The sequence below is a fragment of the Gopherus evgoodei genome, chromosome 5, assembly GCF_007399415.2.
Source record: "Gopherus evgoodei ecotype Sinaloan lineage chromosome 5, rGopEvg1_v1.p, whole genome shotgun sequence".
NCBI classification, from domain to species: Eukaryota; Metazoa; Chordata; order Testudines; family Testudinidae; genus Gopherus; species Gopherus evgoodei.
This window is the reverse complement of record NC_044326.1, coordinates 108,139,033-108,162,524: the sequence shown is the minus strand read 5'-3', so window position 1 is coordinate 108,162,524 and position 23,492 is coordinate 108,139,033. Positions and strand designations below refer to the sequence as shown.

At 41.7% G+C, this 23,492-nt stretch overlaps 1 protein-coding gene across 5 annotated transcripts in view; it reads right to left on the bottom strand.

The window, feature by feature from the left end:
* Positions 1-23,492, bottom strand: part of RAP1GDS1 (Rap1 GTPase-GDP dissociation stimulator 1) — a 177,254-nt gene that overhangs the window by 46,633 nt on the left and 107,129 nt on the right. For 3 of the 5 annotated variants that reach the window (XM_030564400.1, XM_030564402.1, XM_030564401.1), the window contains exons 3-4: positions 15,935-16,057; positions 7,922-8,047 (exon numbers count right to left, since the gene is read on the bottom strand). In XM_030564400.1, the coding sequence (XP_030420260.1) occupies positions 7,922-8,047; positions 15,935-16,057 (249 nt within the window). Of the gene's footprint in view, positions 1-7,921; positions 8,048-15,873; positions 16,058-23,492 lie in introns of those variants that run through there. The other 2 variants (XM_030564404.1, XM_030564403.1) reach the window with 2 other exon arrangements.

The window sequence follows — 23,492 nt, the reverse complement described above, 5'->3', positions numbered from 1 at the left end:
AGACTGTCAACACAGGTCATTATCTAGGATTCTGCTGGTTTTCCATATGGTATTGAGAGAGGTTATCCCATTTTCCGCAGTCAATTTAATTTGTACACTGTCTCCAATATGTTATACTTCTTAAGACTGTCTCTCTCTGCTTCAGATCCTGAAATTAATTTCATCTCCTGATCTTCGGAGTATTTTTCCATGTCTATAATTATAAGTGTGAAGAATTTCTTATTTTCTGTACTTTGGCTCTTTCTGGCAATGGAGCTGTGCTATATACCCAAAAGAGAGGCAGATGAACACACACCATTTGTTGCAGAAGTAGGAGGAGCTTACCAAGAAGTGGCATAGTGATGCTGCTGGCATAGTGATGATGGTCACACGGGGTGTAAAAGGAAGGGAACTGTGTGCCAGAGCACATATCTGAAATTCAGCCAGGAGTCTTGAATTCTATAAAGTAGGTCTGGGGTGACCAAAAGTGAAATAATGGATAACTTGTGAAATGAGTAATAAGAACCAGTTAATTTCCTGCCCAGGTCAGTAGATGAGTTATCTAACAGCTGTTAGACGAGAGCCTATGTGAAATGAGTTGGTGGTTTGCAGTAATTAATTAGGCAGGGGTCCATGTACCCAAAACCACCTCTTACAGTTGATAACATTCAACCTATCACTCTTCATAAAAAAGAAAAGGATCAAATGGCGCAGAGAGTGAATTGCTCTCTAACCTTCAGAGAAGGTTCCTGAAGAGTACTATTGACACCTGTCATGGTGTGGCAGGGCAGGGAATTTTTCATTTTCCGTATCTATCTTCTGGAAATAATATTTCAAGCTCCATGGCTTTCACTCTGACACCTGCTACAAGGATTAAATTTCTTTTAATTTAAGTTTTAAAAGCTAGAGGATTGAGCAAGTATTTCTGACTTTATATAATCTATCAATACAGCTGGATGCTTCAGACACATTTAAAAACGAAAGCTAAAGGCCTGAGCGGGGAAGACTCAAGACTCCTAGCATGAGTCATGTTAAAGAAAGATGCCTAGCATGATTTTTGCAGCTCTCTCTATTTCACATAAGTCAGTGCTCTAATTTGTATATTTCAAATAGGGCTGTCAAACGATTTAAAAAAATTGCAGTTAATCGTGAGATTAAAAAACCAGTTGCAATTAATCGCAGTTTTAATTGCACCACTAAACAATAACGGAATACCAATTTCAATTTATTTTAAATATTTTTGTACGTTTTTCTACGTTTTCAAATATATTGATTTCAATTACAACATAGAACACAAAGTGTATATTACTTTATATTATTATTTTTATTACAAATTTGACTGTAAAAAAGAAAATGTATTTTTCAACTCACCTCATACAAGTACTGTGGTGCAACCTCTTTATCATGAAAGTGCAATTTACAAATGTAATTTTTTTTTTTTTACTTAACTGTACTCAAAAATAAAACAATGTAAAATGTTAGTGCCCACAAGTCCACTCAGCCGTACTTCTTGTTCAGCCACACACTAAGACAAATAAGGTTGTTTACATTTGCAGGAGATAATGCTGCCCACTTCTTGTTTACAATGTCACCTGAAAGTGAGAACAGGTGTTCACATGGCACTGCTATAGCCAGCGCTGCAATGTATTTACGTGCCGGATATGCTAAACATTCATATGCCCCATCATGCTTTGACTTGTAGGCTCTAAAATAGCAACAACCACCATGAGAATAGTCTGATCATTTTACAGGCACTTCACCAAGCTGCCTATGCACCCTGCTCTTTCTCTCTTCAGTTTCCAACCAGCCTTTGCTGAGGTTAGAGACAACCAGATAACTGTGGAAGCCAACTTAGTTCATTAGTGAATTTTTTAACATTGTTAGTTGATTTTACTTCCCCGCCCCCTTCTTATCCCAACCTGTCATAAACAGATAGTTAAGGGTTAACAGAACAGGAGTACTTCATGTCTCTTTTGCCTATAAAGGGTTAACAAGTTCAGTGAGCCTGGCTGTCACCTGACCAGAGGACCAATCAGGGGACAGGATACTTTCAAATCTTGAGGGAGGGAAGTTTGTGTGGGGGCTGTTAGTGTTTGGTTGTTGTTCACTCTGGGGGCTCAGAGGGGCCAGACATGCAACCAGGTTTCTCTCCAATCTCTTTGATACAGTCTCTTATATGTCCAGAATAGTGAGTACTAGGTAGATAAGGCGAGTTAGGCTTATGTTTGTTTTCTTTATTTGCAAATGTGTATTTGGCTGGAAGGACTTTAATTTGTACTTGTATACTTAGGCTGGGAGGGTATTCCCAGTGTCTATAGCTAAAAGACCCTGTAACATATTCCATCTTAAATTTACAAAAACAATTTTTACTGTTTTTTTTCTTTCTTTAATTAAAAGCTTTTCTTGTTTAAGAACCTGATTGTTTTTTTATTCTGGTGTGAGATCCCAGGGGATGGGGTCTGGATTCACCAGGGAATTGGTGGGGAGAAAGGAGGGAAGGGGGAGAGAGAGGTTAATTTTCTCTCTGTGTTAGGATTACTTTCTCTCTCAGGGAGAGTCTGGGAGGGGGAGAGATAAGGAGGGGGGAAGGTGAATTTTCCTCTCTGTTTTGAGATTCAAGGAGTTTGAATCACAGTGATCTTCCAGGGTAACCCAGGGAGGGGAAGCCTGGGAGAGGCAACAGTGAGGGAAAGGGTTTACTTTCCTTGTGTTAAGATCCAGAGGGTCTGGGTCTTGGGGGTCCCCGGGCAAGGTTTTGGGGGGACCAGAGTGTACCAGGCACTGAAATTCCTGGTTGGTGGCAGCGCTACAAGTACTAAGCTGGTAATTGAGCTTAGAGGAATTCATGCTGGTACCCCATCTTTTGGACAGTAAGTTTCAGAGCGGGGAATTATACCATGACACAACTCTTCTAATCTCCATGGATCAGGAGGAAGGAGAGACACCCAAGAACCGAGTGCATTATCCTTCTGAAGGCTAGGTTCACAGGAACAACATAAGCCTAATCAAAGGTTGGTGTGAATCCATCCAACATACTGATTCTCATTTTGTAACACTGACACACTGTCTCTGCTAACCCTAGGAGGTTACTCAGAGAAGATAACAGCCTACTGAATGTTCTACCTTTTCCAAGACCCTGCTTTAAGGAGGGTCTGGAGACAGTTGTGGCAAGGGGATCACTTGTGTTGTGTGATCACTGAGGATGGGGAAAGGGGTAAAGAAGGCCCAGAGCTGATGCACAGATACTGGGGCTTTCCATGGATATCTCTGTGCCTCAGTATCTGCTGGGTTCTACAGCAGAAACATAGCCCATGCCATGGTGGATGCCAGCTGCTCCCCCTCCACTCCAGCACATGGCACATATTCTCATTTGGAGAAAAAATGTGAGGAGATCGTTAGTTTTCCTTCATTTCCCCCAGACCCCCAATCCCTGTCAGTATTCCCTGAATGTGGTGCTAGGTATTACTGTGGTATCTCCAGGTGAATTCTCATTTGCACAAAATCATACAAGAAGTCTATGGCAAAGCAAAGTGCAGAACCCAGATTTTCTAGCTTCAAGTTCCACGTACAACCACTATATCATCTGTGTTCAGGAGTATGTATACTTCTTAATGGATCATTGCCACGGGGAACGTTGATGAGTTAACTCTCGTGTTTCTGCAAACCTTCATCTAGCAAAGCAAAACCAATAGTGAGATGATCTAACAGAAACAGACCAGTGACTCCACATTTCTTCCTTCTGTTAGGCATCCTATGCTGCCTGGAATTTTATATATATGATGATTTGTCTATTTTTGACTTCCAAAGCTACTGAAAGAAACTGAAGAAAGTGTGCAGTAGCACAATCTGTAACTTAATACCATTGATTGCTAGGGTTAATGGTGGAAGATCACTTTTAGGTTCTAATCTATTCTTAGGTACCTCTCTGCACTGGCCAGGGAAATCATTTTTGCTCCTTTCTAGCATGAGCTATGTTTAAGCATAGTTTGCTAAATAACATGGTTTTCCTGGGCAGTGCAGACAGGTGCATTCAAATCCAGGAGGGCAGCAAAAGAGTGTTTAGGACTTGCTTTGTAGAGAAAGCATTGTGAGGAATGAATTGTCAAGAGGATAGGTTTTGTGGATTGAATTGACTAGGTGTAGAAATTTAGGGAAGTTAATTATAAGCTAAAACCAGTTTGAAAATAGTTACAGGTTATACTCATTAAATAACTGGATGAAGGTACAGGTATTTAGTGTTAGTAATATAGATCCGACAAAACGCTAGGTCTGAGTAAAAATATCATCTAGGCTAATTGGCTAGATGTAGGCAGGTAGGTAGATAGAGGTGTGTGCGTGAGAGACAGACACACCACTCATCTCCCAATTTTATCTATTTAGATTGTTAGCTTTTTGGGGCAGGGACCTGCCTTATAATTGTCTATACCTGTAAAGCATCTAGCACATTTATAAGCACTATAGAAATAAACAATAATGCAGTTGTTGTTTTTAAACTGCAGGACAGCACTGAATGGTTTCCACACAGTGTATAGTAAACTTTAATTCCTCAAAAGCTCTCTGAAAACAAATAGCCCTTTCTTTGATCAAAACTTTTGTTCTTTCATCTCTGCATCGAGAGGGAGACTGGAACTATAAAAAAAAAATCTCATCAGAACTGGCAAAGCTTCCTTCCACTCCACTTTCTAGTTATCCCTGCCTGCTGCCCTGATGTTAGGAGAATTACATAAAGCAGACCTCCTCAGAGCCAATAACAAGTACTTAAAACGGACACTGTCCAGGCTGCTCGCTCTAAAATTTACCTACTTTTCCCTCTTCTCTGTATTTGTAAAATGCATTTAATTCTCTCTCTGTGTTTTTTCTCAAACAAATGTTTCAATATTCTTTTAAAGACTCGGCACTGACAAGCAAACCCATAGGAACACTATGTGCCCATCTAAGGGAGAGGAAGGAATATCAGAAAGGAAACAAGATTCAGTTTCATGCTTTTAATAAAGAGGCCAGATTGCCCCTCAAGATCTATTTACAGAAGTTACTCCACCGTCCTTTCAGGCACAGCTCTCACTCTTCGGTTTTGGAGAGGCACTAAACCTCTTCATCCACCAAGAATAAATGGTACATTAACTTTTCCACAGCATCTCTCCATAGCTTGTCCAACCAGGACTTCTGTGGAGATGGCTCTGCCTTCATACAGATCTCCTGGGATCTACATATTCTGGGGCCTAGTGCCCCTCTCCTTTCCTCTAGGGGGGAAATGGGACCTTTCCTATGCCAATGGAAAGATGTGGGGAACTCTTTCCCTGGGCTTTTCCCACAGGAGTGAGCAACACATTTTATTTTTTTTAATGATGAAAATCCCTTGACAATTTCCTTGTAGAGCACCGTGACTGCTTCCCCTCTAAAACACAGGGGACCTGAATCACTTCGTGCCATGCAAGCTGCAACTAAAGAGAACCTCTAAGCATAAATTGCAAACTCACCAGGGTGCACAGGGTTCAATCTAGAACAGATATATGTAGTGCCATTAATCAGTAGGAAGGGGCTTGATTTTGTATAACGGGCCTGTACAGTCCTCATTTGGGATGACTTGCAGATCTTACACATAGCTTCACTCCTCGTGAGTGATGAGGGAACCCTGTAATCACAGTGTCTGGAGTTCACTTGCCATTACATGGAATTAGTAGGGAAAGTCATCAAAATTCAATTTGAAGATTAATACGAGTAATAATCCTTTAGATTATTAAGTAGAGTTAAAGAGGTGCTACAGCTTTGTAATACTGATTCCTTTTACCAGATAGGTAACAGCTATCTTTGTTTCAAATAAAAGGAAAAAGGACCACTTTGTCTGTGCACAATATACTTACAAATGTTTGACTGCATATTCTGTCTTCGTTACACCTGAGAACTCACTGTGAGAGAAAATAGTTTCCCAGTATGAACAATTATGGTCATAAGGGAAAATATTTGTATCAAATGTTTATTGTAATAAACACAGTGTATTTGTCCTTAACTTAATATTCTATTGGTATATATAAACACAGAGCCCTTGAAGGCTATGATAACACATATAAAATAAGTCGTGGCAGGATGAATGTGATAAATAAGCCCTGAAGTAGTCTAGTCTAATTTAATCAAAGATACTAATCTTGATTTACATGACATTTTATTACACTTTATTCATTGCTCTTCCCTGAGTGCATAGGCAAGACTGTTACTATCTATGGGAAAATAGCTATACTTGGTATACAGAACACATCACTGCCTACTGTAGATTTTACCAGTGCCAATTTTGCTCAACAAAAGAGCAATGCAAAACTGTTAATAAAGACTCTCTATACTGAACAAATCCTGCAGACAATGCAAAATGTAGGGGCAGTTATACAGTACTTGACAGCATGGAACCATTTTGGTGTCCTAATTATTTTTCAAGCAGTAATGTATGGGGAACAAAGGTGACATGAATAGTCACATAGTCTATTCATATGAAATAAATCATCCATGGAGTGAGCTTTCTGATCACATTTGAGCCTGAAATGCAATTTGATAAATAAGTAAGATAATAGAAAGCTCAACAGTTTCTTGCTGAAGTTTCCATGGGGAAGCAGGTGTTCAGTTGATCAGTCAGCCTATAGAAAAGCCTAAACAAGGGAATGAAACGTTATCATCCTCAAGCAGCAGATGTCTGTAAATGCAACTGCCAGATTGGCAAATCTGATTAACTTCATGGAGTTCACATATAAAGCAATGTATAGCAATATAAAATGTAAAATTCCAAACTAGCATGAGAAACAAATGTAATGAAGAAACTACTAATACAATCTAACTGAACAGACATTAGTCAGAATAACAGAGAGTTTAGTAAAGGTGACAAAAACCACAAAGAAAACTACATTCTTGATACAAGCAATAAAGTACAATAACTCAAGCTAGTAAAATGCTTTCACATTTTCATTTCACTTGCTATCTGCAGACATCCATAGCCTTCTAGTTATTCTGTATGAATAATTTCTATAATATAAACACATTCCCATGAACTCTGCTTCTTCACTGTACTCTTCATGCAATAATAGTTTAAGTAGCTTACTCTATCTTGATATATACTTATAGGATCTACAAACACTAGCAGGAGTCATTACACTTATCAAAGGGGAGCCCAGGCTCCTAAATATATCTATATCTAATCTCATAAAAAAATGTTATTAAACTAGTAGAATTTAGTTTTCCACAATGATCAAAATATTTAAATTTAAGAAAGATGGAACTACATTTTCAAAACATTGCACCTGATTCACATTGCACGTACATAATTTGCAACTGAACTCACAATTACATTTCAGCCAAGTAACATTTGGGAATGCAAAACCTATTGTACCCACAAAAAAATGAAAAAGATACGTGCATCGTCCCGGTACCACGGCATCCATTTAAGAATGTAATAGCATTTGCAACATAGTTAGGGCATACCTTTCATCCACATATGTAGTCTCCTCTTTAACTCACATCTCTTGTTGTTTGAGGCTTGGAGAGAAGTACATGTTGCCTTCCTACTCCTCCAATGTGGTCCAAAGGTAAGTATAATTTAAAATAATTCTAGTTGTGTGGTTATTCAAGTCTCAAATTGCATGCTTAGCATATGCTCTTAGAAAATCTCACCCATTATGTTAAAGAGAAAAAAAACTTCCTTTAGTCTCATGTCCGGAAATATTATGATATTGAAATGGTGGTGGTGTTTTTTTTACCAGTCTGTCACACAAGCAGAGTACAGTTGTCATACCTATGATACATTGCAACTATCCCATAAAATCAGAACAATTGGTGCAATAAACATAAAGCAAGAAAGGAGGGGGAAATGACTCAGTTTATAACTGTATGAAAGAGTAAAAAAAACAAAAAAAAAAACCCCAAACCACCATCAAAACAAAAAATGTTATATTGCCACACTTACGGCTATCATAGCATATATTGCCCAGGGCACGTCCTGTCTGAAGCAACACTTCCTGGTCTTTGCAGTTTAAGAGCTGCACCAGTGGAGGGATCAACCCAGCATCCACACACGAGTTCCGCATAAATTCTGCAAACAGAGAAATATTTTAATTAAAGTCGAGTTATATTGGTTTGATCTTTTCTAGTTAACACAAAAATTCATCTTTGGCAAAAGGCTTTTCTTTCCAGATTACCATTTTATGCAGGCACTGCAGCTGCCTCACTCAATGAGAATAAATGTATGTCTGGAAGAACAATCCAGTTATCAAAAAAGATTCTAGACAAGATGGTCAAATTCAGAATTCTGGCTACGGTTTTTCCATTGCTCATTGATTCATCAGAAATCAAGAGTGTTTTAATTGACTTTTATGGAAACTAATTTAACATCCTCCAAATAATCACTGAGCATGTTTTGAGAGTAATAAATACAAGGAGAAAAGAACAGAATATTGGCAACATTTGTTCTCCACATTTGCAAATTAAACAAAACGTAAACTCCCTCTATTAAGCAGATTTAAGACTGCAGCATTCCTACTCCAAAATGAACAGCCGTATCTGTTTTACTAGATTATCTAAATTAAATATAAGCAGAAATGGAAGCTAAATTTCCAAGCACCTGAAAAGCGGTTGCTACAAAAGATAAACTCAGGGAACTAACACTGAGTAGCAAGCTGGGTACTGGATATCGCTACAGTAGGTCTAGGAAAGGAGGGGAGGGGATTAGAGAAGTTTAAGAGGCCAAACTTTTCACAGTCCAAATGGCCCCACAATGGGGGGAAACCAGATGATCCAACCAGTGACAGATTCTCTTACCCCTGAACCCATTCTCCTGCCATGTCCCCTGCTCACAGGAGGCCAGACTATAATCTCACTTACACCAGTGTAAATCAGAAGTAATTCCACTGGAGTAAATGGAATTACACTGATGTCAGTGAGATAAGAATTGGTCCTAGGAATTGGGTTGCATAGGATACACAACCCGTTTGCAGGGCTCCTGCAAATTCAATCCCTTTCCTTGTACAACAGGACTACAATGGTTCTGCTTTCAGACAGGAATCCCTGGCTAGACTGGGATCTGGATTTACCTATAAACAACTGAGAAATGTATGCACCAGCTATCCATGTTTACTAATCTTGCAATATCTTTTTTTTCCCTACGAAAATGAAATTAGTGCAGATTTAACCTGTTCTTATGTCCTTACAGACTTTGAGTGCCGTGTATAGATAAACAGACTTGTATATGTCAGGTGGAAGATCAATGGCCAGCACAAAAAACTCCTAAAACACAATTTGTTAAAGCTGTAAATAAATGCTATGCTAAGACGACAGTGGTGCTAGGAGTCTAATGTCAGCACAGTGCACTGTCGTGTACATGATCCAAGATCACATCCATCAGTCCCTTACAGTTATCTATCTTTTCCTGTTTTTGCTATTTCTCATGCCATTTTTATTCATTTCTCTTTTTTCCTCCTTCAGCCTCCCACTTTCATTTTCATCCTAGTTTTTCTTTATTGGGCCTATTATTTTCTTTCCCCTTCCTCTGCTTCTCCCTTTAGTAGATCTTCCCTGTCTCTTCTTCTCCCTTCTACTATATACCCCCATTCTCTCTCCTCCTCAATGTCCCTCCACCCACATCTGTTTTACCTCTACAAAACCAATCACCATCTCCTCTCCACTGAAGGGCAGGTTTTCTCTCTTAGTTCCACACATTGTGTTTGGAGGTGAGAGGAATAGTATCTCATTATTCACCTTTTCCTACAGAAGAGGAGTAGATTTTGTTGTCACTCCCCACTCATGTGAGAAGGGAAGACAAGCAGAATTCATGGGCCCCTAGCTGTAGTGAGGAATAGACTTCACTTTAACTGAACTGATGTAGTGAGGAGTGGGGTGGAAGGAGCTGCTGGGCACCAGTGCTGTGAAGCAGGGAGCAGTGCTGCTGGTGTGCAACCCCACTAGAAGATGAAGTAGGTCCCCTGAAGGCCTTGAATCGCATTAAAATACCTAACAGCACATGGTTGATGTGTTACATAGTTGACCAGAGACTGAGGCCTCTTACATCGACCTAATCATGTCGGCGTACACGTTACAGTCTTGTCCCCCCGACGTTGGCTGTCTTGTCAATTTCATGGCTTCATGCTGGCTGCCCCTGGCTCCCAGCCAGGCTGCTGCCTAGAGGCTCCCCCTGCACAGAGGCAAGAAGCCCCAGCCGGCTACGCCCCGTTCCTGGCTCGGAGTGAGGAAGTGAGAGCCCATGGGGGCAGCTGGGGTCCTGGCAGGGAGCTGAGAGCCCCCACTCCACTTGTCAGTTGGTGGAAGTGCTCCTGGCGAAAATGCACACGGCTGACAGGAGGAGGGTAGTGTGGACACCGGCGGTGGCTGTAAGTTGACCTATGTTTGTAGTGTAGACGGTCCCTGAGTATGAAGATCCCAGCAGTTGAAACCAGAAAATCACGCTTTGTTTTTATAGTTAGTATCTTCTAGGGAGGTGAGTATGGTTATTGTGCAATGCCCAATTCCACAAACCTTTCTGAGAAAATATTTTCAGTAAATTCCATTGTGAGGTAAAGCATAGCAGTTGTGAAATCCATGAGGAGTGCATACATGTGCCCCTTTGAAACACTGATTTTAAGATTGCAGAGGAGGAGCTCTAGTCATTGACCAAGACTCCACTGTGCTAAGCGCTGCACAAAAACACAAGATAAAAAGATGGTTTCTACCCCACAGAACTTAGAATCTAATATAAGACAAGAGACCACAGATGGATACAGACAGGTAGATGGAGAAGTACAAGGAAGCAATGAGACAATATTGGTCAGCATGATATGCAGTGCTAGTAGCACACCAGCATCTGAACTGCTGTCAAGTTTTTTGTAGGCATCACAGCAAAGGAGTGTTTTAAGGAGGGATTTGAAGGAGGATAACGAGGTAGCTTTGCAAATGTTTACGGGGACCTTCTCCCCAGTGCAAGGGGTAGAATAAGAGAGGGTATGAAAGTTCTTGATTGCAAAATTAATAAATGGCTGGCATCACAGGCTGATCAAAGGTGAGCTTTGACTGCTCAGTAGCAATAGCAAATGAGGGACAATACGGAGGAGGGAGACTGAGTCTGAAGGTCCTTAAAAGCGAAGACAAGCAGCTTATGTTTGATAGTTTGATGTATGGTCAAAGCTCACTAAGAGAATAGTTTTTGCAGCAGCATTCTTACTGGATATGAGTGAGGAAAGACTGTGATATGCTGACAGCCTGGATAAGAGTTTTAGCTGTGTGAAAGGACAGGAGAGGCCATATTTTCGAGACATTATACAGAAAGAAACAGCAAGACTTAGACACAGCCTGAATGTGAGGACCTAGAGAGAGGTACAAATCAGAGATGACACCTGGGTTATAGGCCTGAGTCTGAGGCACGATAGTGGTGTTGTCCGTAGTGATGGAGAAAGCAAGTGTTAGGCGGGACTTGGCGGGAAAGATTAAAAGCTCTATCTTATCCAAGTTGAGCTTGAGCTCATGGCAAGACATCCACAACAAGATGTCAGATGACAGGCTGAGATTTTAGCTTGGACAAGAGACAGGTCAGGTGCAGAGAGGCCGATCTGTGAGACATCAGCACAGAGCTGGTAGCTGAATTTGTGTTCGCAGATGAGACCACCCAGGGACAAGATGCAGAGGGAGAATAGTAGGGGGCCAAGGGCTGAGTCTTGTGGAACCCTCACAGAAAGCTGGAAGGGGGGTTGAGGAGGATCCTCCAAAGGACACAATGAAGGAGCAATTAGAGAGTTAAGGGAGTCCTGTAAACCAAGGGAGGACAAGAGCTCAAGAAATGCATGGCTGATGGCATCAAGGGCAGCTGACAGGTCAAGGAGGGTGAAGACAGAGTTCTGGGCTTTGATAGAAAGAGGTCATTGGAGACTTTGGTGAGAGACGTTTCTGTTGAATGCATGGGATGTAAGCAAACTGGAGAGGGTCTAGGACTGGAGGAGAGGACTCCAGACAGTAAACGTAAACTGTGAGTTCAATGAGCTTAGAGAAGAAAGGGAGGAAGGAGGCGATGGAGCTCTAATTGTAGAGGCAAGTGATGTTGAGGATAGATGGGAGAAATAAAGCATGCTTGCATTGTGAGGGAAAAGAGCCAGAGGAGAATGAGAGAGTAAGGAGAAGAGTAAGGGATGGATTGTGAGTGGGATGAGGAAGATCAGGAGATGGGATGGTGTCAGTTGGCTCAATGGAGTATTTAGAGGAGAAAAGCAGGTAAGAAACTTGTGTTTGTGACAGAGAAGAAAGAGGAGAAAGTTGTAGGATGGAAAGAGAGAAAGGAAGGAAAATTGAGGGAGGGGGAACTCATACTGTATTTTGTCAGTTATTACACCACTAAATTTTTCAGTTAACATATTAAAGGCAGAAAAGGTATGAAATAGGATTTGGTGGATTTATCTATATGGTTTGGAACATTTTTATTTTGGGAAATAATTTTGCAATATAGTTAGATTGCTATATGCAGATTTTTTGGAGGCTTAAACTATTTACAGATTAGATAATATTTAGATAATTTTTCAATTCTCTTAAGGTACAAAATAGGATACATATTTGCCCTTTTTTAATGCGGTCTCTGAACCTTCAGATGTCATATTAACTCAAAGCAGCAGAAATTACAGGAATTACTGTTGTGGAGTTTAAAAGGATAGTTTATACAGATTGTGACAAACTGGGGAAATGTTTGTATTCTTTTTGAGTATTATGTATGACTCAGTTTCTTTGTTCAATTTTATATTGCTGTCCACCTGAATGCATAGTGTTCACTCAAAGGAGGCTGTAAATGGGTTGTTAGAGAACCCAGGAAAGGGTCATCAGCTGGGGAAAGAAATTACTTACCTGGCTCCAGCCAAGCTAGAATATTCTACTACTCCCAAGGCTAAGCGTAGGATCATTGGGCACCACAAAGCTCAAAGACCCTAGAAAAGTGGAGGGTTTTTTTGGTGTGAGCTGAGAGACGCTGACCAGGATGCATCAGTGAAAAGAATGACAGTCAGACAGACACAGAGATAGGAAGCCCAGTGCAGGTTGTTTCTGCATGCCAGAGAGGTAAGTTAGCCAAGATGAGGAGAAACTTATCAAGGTGTAAGTCCTATGCCTGTGAGTAGGCATTTGTGTGTGGGTGGGTGTTTGTTTTGCTCTACCTGCCTGGTAGGTTTGGGAGATGAGTAAATCATGCTATGTTTTGAAGAGGCTGTATCACTGCAAACACGCCTGTCACAGGCTGTAGGCGAAAAAGGGCCTGCAGGTTCCAAATGCAAATAGTTATGGTTTCCTGGTCTAATTGTGAGAGAATTGCAGAACTCAACCCCAGGAGAGATAAAGGCCCAAGGCCTGACACCTGTCGAGGTGCATTCAGTGAGACCCTGAGAAGGGACAGCATTAACTGTGATACAGATTGTAACTGGTATATATCTAGATAACAACACCATGCTTAGAATATTAGATCTAACTGACAGCGTTAATAAAATAAATTGGGAAAATCTGATTGTATAGAGCACATTTTTTTCTTAATGGAATTTTAACTGAGCAGAAAATAACTGAAATGTTTGGGATTACATATACCACAGAAAATGTAATAATTTGGTTAAACCTGCTATGGATCCTGACATTAATCAAATACAATAAAGAGTGACTGGGACAGATGACAGCTTCATCTTTCCATATGGAGAAAAGCAAACTCTGAGACAAATTTATTTTATTTCTCTTCCAAAGTATAAACATTAAAAGAATGCTAACCATTACAATGCAACTTGGGCAAAACAAGTAAATCAACAACCTGTCTCCACACAAGAAACCAGTTCATCAAATTGTTAATTCCCCTCTAAGCTCCAGAAAAAGATGGATCTGAAAGAGCCTATCACCTACTAGAAGTCCTCTTCTAGCCTCACACATCAGATCCAGTCATGGGGAAGCTACTGCCAATCTTTACCTATTCCCCTGGTCCCACCACCATCCATGATCCAACTCAGAGGGTAGAGAATGGACTGTGTTGAGTCAGCTCCCTGCAGCAACTTCCCTTCCAAAGGGAAAATAGAAGAGGGAGATGGACTCACAATCCAGTGTTTTCCCTAAAGAGGAATCTGTGTGAGAACTCTGCAGAAGGAAAATCAGCTGCCAGGACCCCATGCAGGCAGCAAATGAAAAACATCCTTCCCTCCTCTACTCAGCCCCCTCCAAAGGTTGGGATGATTTGCAGTTTATGGCTTCTCACCGGTGAATCTCCTTGGAAGAGAGTTGAGCAATTCAGGGGCTGAGGGAGGTCAATTGCATCTCCTTTTCTATTCCTTCTAGAGAGTCCTGGCAGTGGCTCCTGCCTGCAGATCTCCAGCACTCACTCCACTTCCTCCCAAGCTGAGGGAGTCCACAGGGTTACACAGAGCAAAGTACCTTGTCCATCCAGATGCATATATTTGTATTTAAACAACAATATAAAATTCTATAATGGCCTGGCAAAATAATGTGCTTGTTCATAGATCTGTCACTTCTTGCATCACCTTGGATACAAAAAATCATTATAAAAAGTTTCCCATTCATACAGTACAAATCGAACAGCACGAGTTTAAGTGGGGCTGAAAGAATGTGGGGAGGCTCCCTTGGGCACTCTCCCCAGATCAATGTCACCCATGTTGGAATGTTTAGAGCCCATGAACTATTCTTTTTAAAGAAAAAATAATTTTAGAAGAATTTCTAGATTATTTTTCAATGTGTCTATCTATCTATCTATCTATCTATGTTGTATGGCATCTACCACAAAGATCCCTGATCCTGAGTAAAGGCCTTTGGCTGCTACTGTAACACAAATAATTATCTCTATTTTCAGAGTGACTGATCCTACTATTTTGTCACAGGGCCTGACGGGTAATAATGTTGTCATTTGTCCCAGCCCTAAAAGGTAATTCAGTTGTCCATTTACCACACTTGTACAATCTATTGTGGTAATTGTGTACTGTGACAAAGTACCTTCTCTACCTTGGTGGGTCCTGCACTTATTTGGCAGATTTGCTCACATCAGTGATCTTCCCCACAGTCAGGGTCAACTTCACCTGTGTCTGATCAGGAGTTGGGAGGTTTGGGGGGAATCCAGGCCCCCCCCTCTACTCCAGGTTCCAGCCCAGGGCCCTGTGGTTTGCATCTGTCTATAGTGCCTCCTCTAACAGCTGCATGACAGCTACAACTCCCTGGGCTATTTCCCCATGGCCTCTTCCAAACACCATTTTTATTCTCACCACAGGACCTTCCTCCTGGTGTCTGATAACGCTTGTACTCCTTAGTCCTCCAGAAGCACACCCTCTCAGTCTCAGCTCCTTGTGCCCCTTGCTCCCAGCTCCTCACACGCACTTCCTCTCCTCTGGCTCACCCCTCCCTGACTGGAGTGAGCTCCTTTTTAAACCCAGGTGCCCTGATTAGCCTGCCTTGATTGGTTGCAGGTGTTCTAATCAGCCTGTCTGCCTTAATTGGTTCTAGCAGATTCCTGATTACTCTAGTGCAGCCCCTGCTCTGGTCACTCAGGGAACAGAAAACTACTCACCCAGTGATCAGTATATTTGCCCTCTACCAGACTCCTGTACCCCACTGGTTTGGGTCTGTCACAGTACATAAACATTTCTGTACATGCATTCCTGAATATCTTAAAAAGCCTTAATATCTTTTTTTGCTTAACAAAAATACACAATAGATTTTTAAAAATTACATATAGCACAAAAGTAAAAACTGAAAACTCCTGAAAACAAATGCTGTTCTGATGTATTAGCAAGGGGATAAATGCACTCTAAACAAATCTAGTGGCAACAAAATATTGCCAAGACAAAAACAGAAAGGGTGAAAGAGAGACAGATGAATAATCTCTAATCTACAAAATGAAAACATAAATGAAATAAAACATACTGACAAGTGAGGTGCAAAACTGAAGATGTTCCAGCAGAAAAGTTCTTGTGGAAAACCTCACCATTTTTGGCTACTTCTGCTATGATGTTAGCTACTTTTGCCGTGCAGGACGACTGTGGAGTCAACAGACTTGCAAACACCTGAAGAATCCCACTTTTTTGAATTTTTTCGCTTGTCTCGGTATCTGAAAAACACATCAAAACAAAAAAATCACTTGCATAATAATTTACAGCCTCTTTTTTAAAAAAGAGGGGAGAGTAAATTTTGAAAATGGTGCCCATAAAATGCAACTTAAATCTAGACCTTGCTTAAAGCTAAGTCTCATGGCAACTACCATGCTATATACAAGGCAGAGATTGATGTTTCAGTATTCATCTAACAGTGTTTATCTAACACAACGTTTCAAAGCACTTAATATCAGTTAATCCTTACAAGGCAACTATGTGGTAACTAAAAATGTAGGATTATCCTCATTTTACAAACAGATGGGGAAACTAATGCAGAGAGCGATAAGAAAATCCTGATGAAAGTTTAGGGGACAAAAGGTCTGTGGTAGTCCAACATGAACAGGCAGGTCTACACTACCGGTTAAGCTGATCTAGCTTACGTCGCTATAGGGTGTGAAAAAGACACCCCTGCCCCGAGCAACACAAGTTACAGTGACCCAAGCGCTGTCCACACCAGCACTATTTGGACAGCAGATGCTCTCCCACTGACATAGCTTCCGACTCCTGCAGAGATGGAGTAATTATGCCGACGGGAGAGTGCTCTCCCATTGTCACAGAGCGTCTTCACCAGCCGCGCTACAGCTGCATCAGTGCAGCTGTGCTGATGTAGGATGTCTATTATAGACTGCTCTATGTAACAGTAAACAGGTGGTACATGGAGCTGAGCAATCATGAGGCAGGTCCATTTAGTACAGAAATAGAGGTGGAGGAGATGCATTCCTCTTGGGCCAGCAGTCTGAGAGTGTGGAAAAAGAAGACAGAGAGTTATGCAGTCCTTGGTTTCCCACTCTCCATACACACTGGTGTGCTGGGAATTACTCTGCTGGGAATTACTGTGCTAGGGCAGCAGTAACAGCTCTTCAGTTCCAGTGGCAAGGACAGAAGAAATGAAACTGGTTTCTCTATTCTGAGTTGGGGATAAAGTGTTTCAAGGGGGACTCTCTATCCCTTCCTTCCAGTTGCTGAGGGACATCTGTATACTGACAAGGCCCACCCTCCATCCTTGGATTATAACCCATTTATAGAATTGAAAAACAACGGTAATTCTCATAGAGATTAAAGCAAGAGGTACTACATAATAAGTGTTTTTTTTCTACTGTCAAATGTTTTTACGTTTCAGATTAACATGAGTGCAATATACATATGATTAGACGGCAACTGCTATTTTGTCATTTTATAAATGCAATGGGACTTCTGTTGTATTTGATCATTCACGCTAAAAGTTCTGCATTCTGTAAGAACGTTAGATCAGATACAGTAATTGATGTTCTTGTGCTAAACAGAACAAATCCATCTGAACTCAATCTGCTGTTTTAAATCTCTCCCTCTCTCATGGGTGTCTTGCAAATACTACAAGATATGCAACCACAGCTGCCAGCTTCTAACTTGCCCCAAGGTTGCTCAACCCCTGCTCAACCCCAGCCCCTACTCCACCCCTTCCTCCAAGCCCCCACCTCCACCCCGCCTCTTCCCAGCCAGTTCCACCCCTCCCCTCCTCCTCCCAGCGCCTCCTGCGCACTGCGAAACAGCTGATTTGTGGTGGGCAGGAGGCACTGGGAGGGAGGGGGAGGAGTTGATCGGCGGGGCTGCCAGCGGGTGGGAGGCACTGGGGGAAGCTTTGCTGCTCGTAGGTGCTAAGCACCCACTCATTTTTTCCCCCTGGGTGCTCCAGGGCTGGAACACTCATGGAGTTGGCGCCTATGTATGCAACATTCTCATATTGCTTTAAAATAGACCCCAAACTTGTCAGTAACAGGGGAAACTGGAAGTTGGATATGAGGTATAAACACTCTCGTTACTAAGGACACATCTATGCTGTAATTGAAGGTGTGACTATAGCACATGTAGACATACCCAAGCTAGCTTTAATCTAACTAGCATGACTAAAATTAGCAGTGAAGCTGTGGCATCACAAGTGGCTACCTGAGTAAATAGCAGGGCACCAGGTAGGCTTGCACAGTCCGTGCTGAAACCTGTGGTGCCACATCTTCACTGCTATTGGTACTTGAGCCAACTAAATTAAAGCTAGCTCAGGTATGCCTACACAGGCTGCAATCACACACCCTGAATGTAGTGTAAACATAATTTGAGTATAGGACACTTAGGTGAGGAGAGAATTCACTAAACTAAACACCATCAGCTGCAATTATCCCACCCACCCATCACCCTCCACAGCAGCTGCTGCAATAAAGCCATGGAAGAGATCCTAAATAAGTGAGGCAGGATAGCAATAACAACTGTACTTTGCTTTTATATAGCGCCTTCCAAATCAGGATCTCAGATTGATGGGTGGTATTATCCTTAGATAGGGAAAATGAGGGCCAGGATCTTAAGTAAAGCTGGTCAGAAAACAAGTCAAATTTTTAATGAAAACTTTGGGCTTCCCCACCTCAACAGACCATAAATTGGTAACCTCTAGGTTACGGAATGTGGCTGGGAAAGAAAATCCTTGGGTTTGAATTTTGTCTCTGTCACTGACATGCTATGTATGATCTTGGAGAATGTGAGGCAAAGAGTGACTTCTCATCTATAAAATGATGATAACATCTGATTATTACTGAACAGGGATTAATTAACTAATATTTATACAGCACTTTCAACAGCAACACATGACATAAGTGCTAATTATTATTAATCTATTTACAGGCTTACATGTTAGTTGTGAGTTTTCAGATATGCTGAGGAACCTTATGTCATCACAAGAGAATTTTAATGATCCATTTGGAAGATGTTACAAACAGGCCAATTCTGCACACACTTTGCAGGTAAGTTCTCGAATGGATGCACGGATGAAAGAGAGAATTTACACACACACACATTGCACGTCAGTGATAAGAGGAGTTCCAGATAGTAGTTTCATTTGTATCCATGGGATAACAGACCTCCTTGATTTCAGCTGCTAAAGTACAGTAAAACATATCTGGAAATGTGAAGTTCTACTGATCTGTACAATGAGAGACACAATTAGTAGGCAGGAGGCATTAATGTGGTTTCACCTAACACATTGTTGAGATATACCGTATCCAGTCTTATTTTTATGGCCTTCCGTTTGATGGACTCGTTATTGTGCAATGCATAAATTAGATAAATAGAATAAAATACGTCCTGTGACCTGCAAGAAGTGGTGGAAATAAAATTAAATGGTGCTCCAGGCAAGTTGTGTGCAGCAAATACGCTCTGATTTATTTGACTGAGATAAGCAAGTGAGTGCCAATAAAAATACACTCCTCGGCTTACTAGACTTCTGCTGGAAATCTGAATATCAGCTGCAGAGAATGCAAACAGACATAGCACATTGGTCCTTCTCTTGCTATGGAGCATTATTGCGGCCACCACTGCATCTCCTCCCCCTTTCAAAAACAAAAAACACCAAACATGCCTTTATCCCCCCCAACCCCCTGACACGCACTGGCTCCCATGACCCAGGTAGAGTACTGACACTAGGATTTCTCAAGCACAAAGGCAACAGTAGGGGTTAGTTATCATGCCCAGCAGCACTTCTAAGTTACCAGGGGGCATGGCCATGCCTATCATTCCACCCCAACTTGCTAGTACGTGACAGCAAGCGTTGCGGGAAATGCATGCTCTACTTTCACCACTAAGTGGAAGAAAGGTTATACAACAAACACACAACTTACAGCACTCCCTGTGGCACTCAGCCTACAGCTGCCCTGTGCATATAGAAAGCCACAGAGCATCTCCACTCATCCACTGCAGCTCTGAGCAGACCCCACCCTCAGTGCTCCTCATAATTTAGCCCATCTGAAGACAAGCAGAGTTCACTATATTGGGACAGTATACTTTAAGCAGAAAACATACTGATCTAGAAAAAAGGCAGACATGTTTATTATGCACCCTCTGTATAAGGAGTCTCCAAATGGTAGGTACTAGTCAAATGCACATCACTACAGCATCACGCACATACCTCTAGAGTCGAGTCCTTTTTGCACCTTCATAATAAGCTCAGTTTTTGAGAGGTTTAGAGTTCATCAGGTTCATGTTCTAATATAAACATTTAGGGGAAACTATCAATGGACTGTGGCATGGGACTAATTTTTAAATTGCTGTCTTAAAACATTTGGAATTGGATAGATACTTTAGCTGTTAAAAAAAATAACAACTTTTGGCAGGGCTTTGAAATACTATCGGAGATAGTCTGACCTCACGTAAAAAGGTGGTTTATTTATAACCCTGAAAATGGCTGGTTATTTCTAGTACTCCTACTCCAGATTTTACTACTCCTTTTGTTATTAAGAAAGAAAGATTTAGCCACATGCAAGTTACAACATGGTCCTGGCAGAGAGAAGCCAGGAGGTGCCAATGGAGAAGGTCTTGGATCAGCCCTTACTTGTCTGCTGGGCAAGCTACCCCACCTCAGAAGAGGCAGCAGCTGGTGGGGGAATGGGCTGTAAATGGCTGTGGGAGAAAGAATCATAGAATAGTAGACTTTAAGGTCAGAAGGGACCACTATGATCATCTAATCTGACCTCCTGCACAATGCAGGCCACAGAATCTCACCTACCCACTCCTGTATCAAACCTGTGTCTGAGCCATTGATGTCCTCAAATCATGGTTTAAAGACTTTAAGGTGCAACGAATCTTCCAGCAAGTGACCCGGGCCCCATGCTGCAGAGGAAGGTGAAAAGCCCCCAGGGCTTCTGCCAATCTTCCCTGGAGGAAAATTCCTTCCCGACCCCAAATATGGTGATCAGCTAAAACCTGAGCATGTGGGCAAGACTCACCAGCCAGATACTCAGGAAAGAATTCTCTTTAGTAACTCAGATCCCACCTCATCTAACATCTCATCACTAGCCACTGTGCATATTTACTGCTAGTAGTCAAAGACGAATTAATTGCCAAAATTAGGCTATCCCATTATACCATCTCCTCCATAAACTTATCAAGCTTAGTCTTGAAGCCAGATATGTCTTTTGCCCCCACTACTCCCCTTGGAAGGCTGTTCCAGAACACTCCTCTAATGGTTAGAAACCTTCATCTAATTTCAAGTCTAAACTTCCTAATGGCCAGTTTATACCCATTTGTTCTTGTGTCCCCATTGGTACTGAGCTTAAATAATTCCTCTCCCTCCCTGGTATTTATTCCTCTGATATATTTATAGAGAGCAATCATATCTCCCCTCAGCCTTCTTTTGGTTAGGTTAAACAAGCCAAGCTCTTTGAGTCTCCTTTCATATGACAGGTTTTCTATTCCTCGGATTATCCTAGTAGCCCTTCTCTGAACCTGTTCCAGTTTGAATTCATCCTTCTTAAACATGGGAGACCAGAACTGCACACAGTATTCCAGATGAGGCCTCAACAGTGCCTTGTATAATGGTACTCACACCTCCTTATTTCCACTGGAAATACCTTGCCTGATGCATCCAAAGACTGCATTAGCTTTTTCATAGCCATATCACATTGGCAGCTCATAGTCATCCTGTGATCAACCAATACTTCGAGGTCCTTCTCCTCCTCTGTTACTTCCAACTGATTTCTCTCCAGCTTATAACAATAGTTCTTGTTGTTAATCCCTGAATGCATGACCCTGCACTTTTCACTATTAAATTTCATCCTATTACTATTACTCCAGTTTACATCCAGATCTTCCTGTATGATATCCAGGTCCTTCTCTGTATTGGCAATACCTCCCAGCTTTGTGTCATCCGCAAAGTTTATTAGTACATTCCCACTTTTTGTGCCAAGGTCAGTAATAAAAAGATTAAATAAGATTGGTCCCAAAAACCGATCCCTGAGGAACTCCACTAGTAACCTGTTGTAGTCTCCCCTTTAACCAGTTCCTTATCCATCTTTCAATTTTCATATTGACCCCCATCTTTTCCAATTTAGCTAAAATTCCCCATGTGGAACTGTATCAAATGCCTTACTGAAATCAAGGTAAATTAGATCCACTGCACTTCCTTAGTCTAAAAAATCTGTTAGCTTCTCAAAGAAGGAAATCAGGTTGGTTTGGCACAATCTACCTTTTGTAAAACTATATTGTATTTCGTCCCAATTACCATTGCCCTCAATGTCCCTAACTACTTTTTCCTTCAGAAATTTTTCCAAGACCTTCCATACTACAGATGTCAAACTGACAGGCCTGTAGTTGCCCAGATCACTTTTTTTCCCCTTTCTTAAAGATAGGAACTATGTTAGCAATTCTCCAGTCGTACACTACAACCCCTGAGTTTACAGATTCATTAAAAATTCTTGCTAATGGTCTTGTAATTTCAGTGCCAGTTCCTTTAATATTCTTGGATGAAGATTATCTGGGCCCCCTGATTTAGTCCCATTAAGCTGTTCGAGTTTGGCTTCTACCTCAGATGTGGTAATATCTACCTCCATATCCTCATTCCTACTTGTCATCCTACCATTATCTCTAAGCTCCTCATTAGCCTCATTAAAGACTGAGGCAAAGTATTTGTTTAGATATTGGGCCATGCCTAGATTATCCTTAACCTCCATTCCATCCTCAGTGTTTAGCTGTCCCACTTATTCTTTGTTTTCTTCTTATTTATATGGCTATAGAACCTTTTATAATTGGTTTTAATTCCCTTTGCAAGGTCCAATGCTACAAGGGCTTTTTTGAGGGGTGGCTTTAGATTGGGGTGGGCAAACTTTTTGGCCCAAGGGCCACATCTGGGAATGGAAATTTTATGGCAGGCCATGAATGCTTACAGTTCCTGGCCAATGGCAGTTGGAGGGGTGGCGCTTGGCGAAGGGGCAGCGTGCAGAGCCCCCTGGATTTCCCTCCACATAGGAGCCGGAGGGGGGACATGTCGCTGCTTCCGGGAGCCGTGCAGAGCCACGGCACGTGCGGCACAGGGCAAGCCCCGGACCCTGCTCCCCATTGAGAGCTCGAGGGCCAGATTAAAATGTCTGAAGGGCTGGATGAGGCCCCCGGGCCATAGTCTGCCCACTCCTGCTTTAGATGCAAGTGTTGGACAGGAGGATCTGTCAGGGAGGAGAGGAAATATTTGTGAGGCAGCGCTTTAAGGAAGCAGTAGCTCATGGCTTAACTTTCGAAGAGTGTGTTAAGAGTCTATTATTGGTTGTGTTGTAGGCCCCACGTAGTCTGTGGGATGCACTGTAACTTTGGTTTGAGCTGTAGAGGACTGCAGATGCAGGCAGAATTTTAAAAAATCAGCATATACAGTTTTCCTTTTCTCTTGGGTTTCCCTCTAATAACCAGAGGTTGATGTGGTGAGGGCTAGGGACCTCAAGAATCATGGACTAGATGATGAGTCTCACCAACCGAATCGATGCCCTATGGCCTCCCAAGATTGATGATACAGCAGCAAACATCTGCAGAAGAGGGGAAGAGAATCAGAGGTGATGAATGACATCTGAGAGCCCTGGAAGGGTAAGTTGGATTATTTTATTTGTTCTGGGG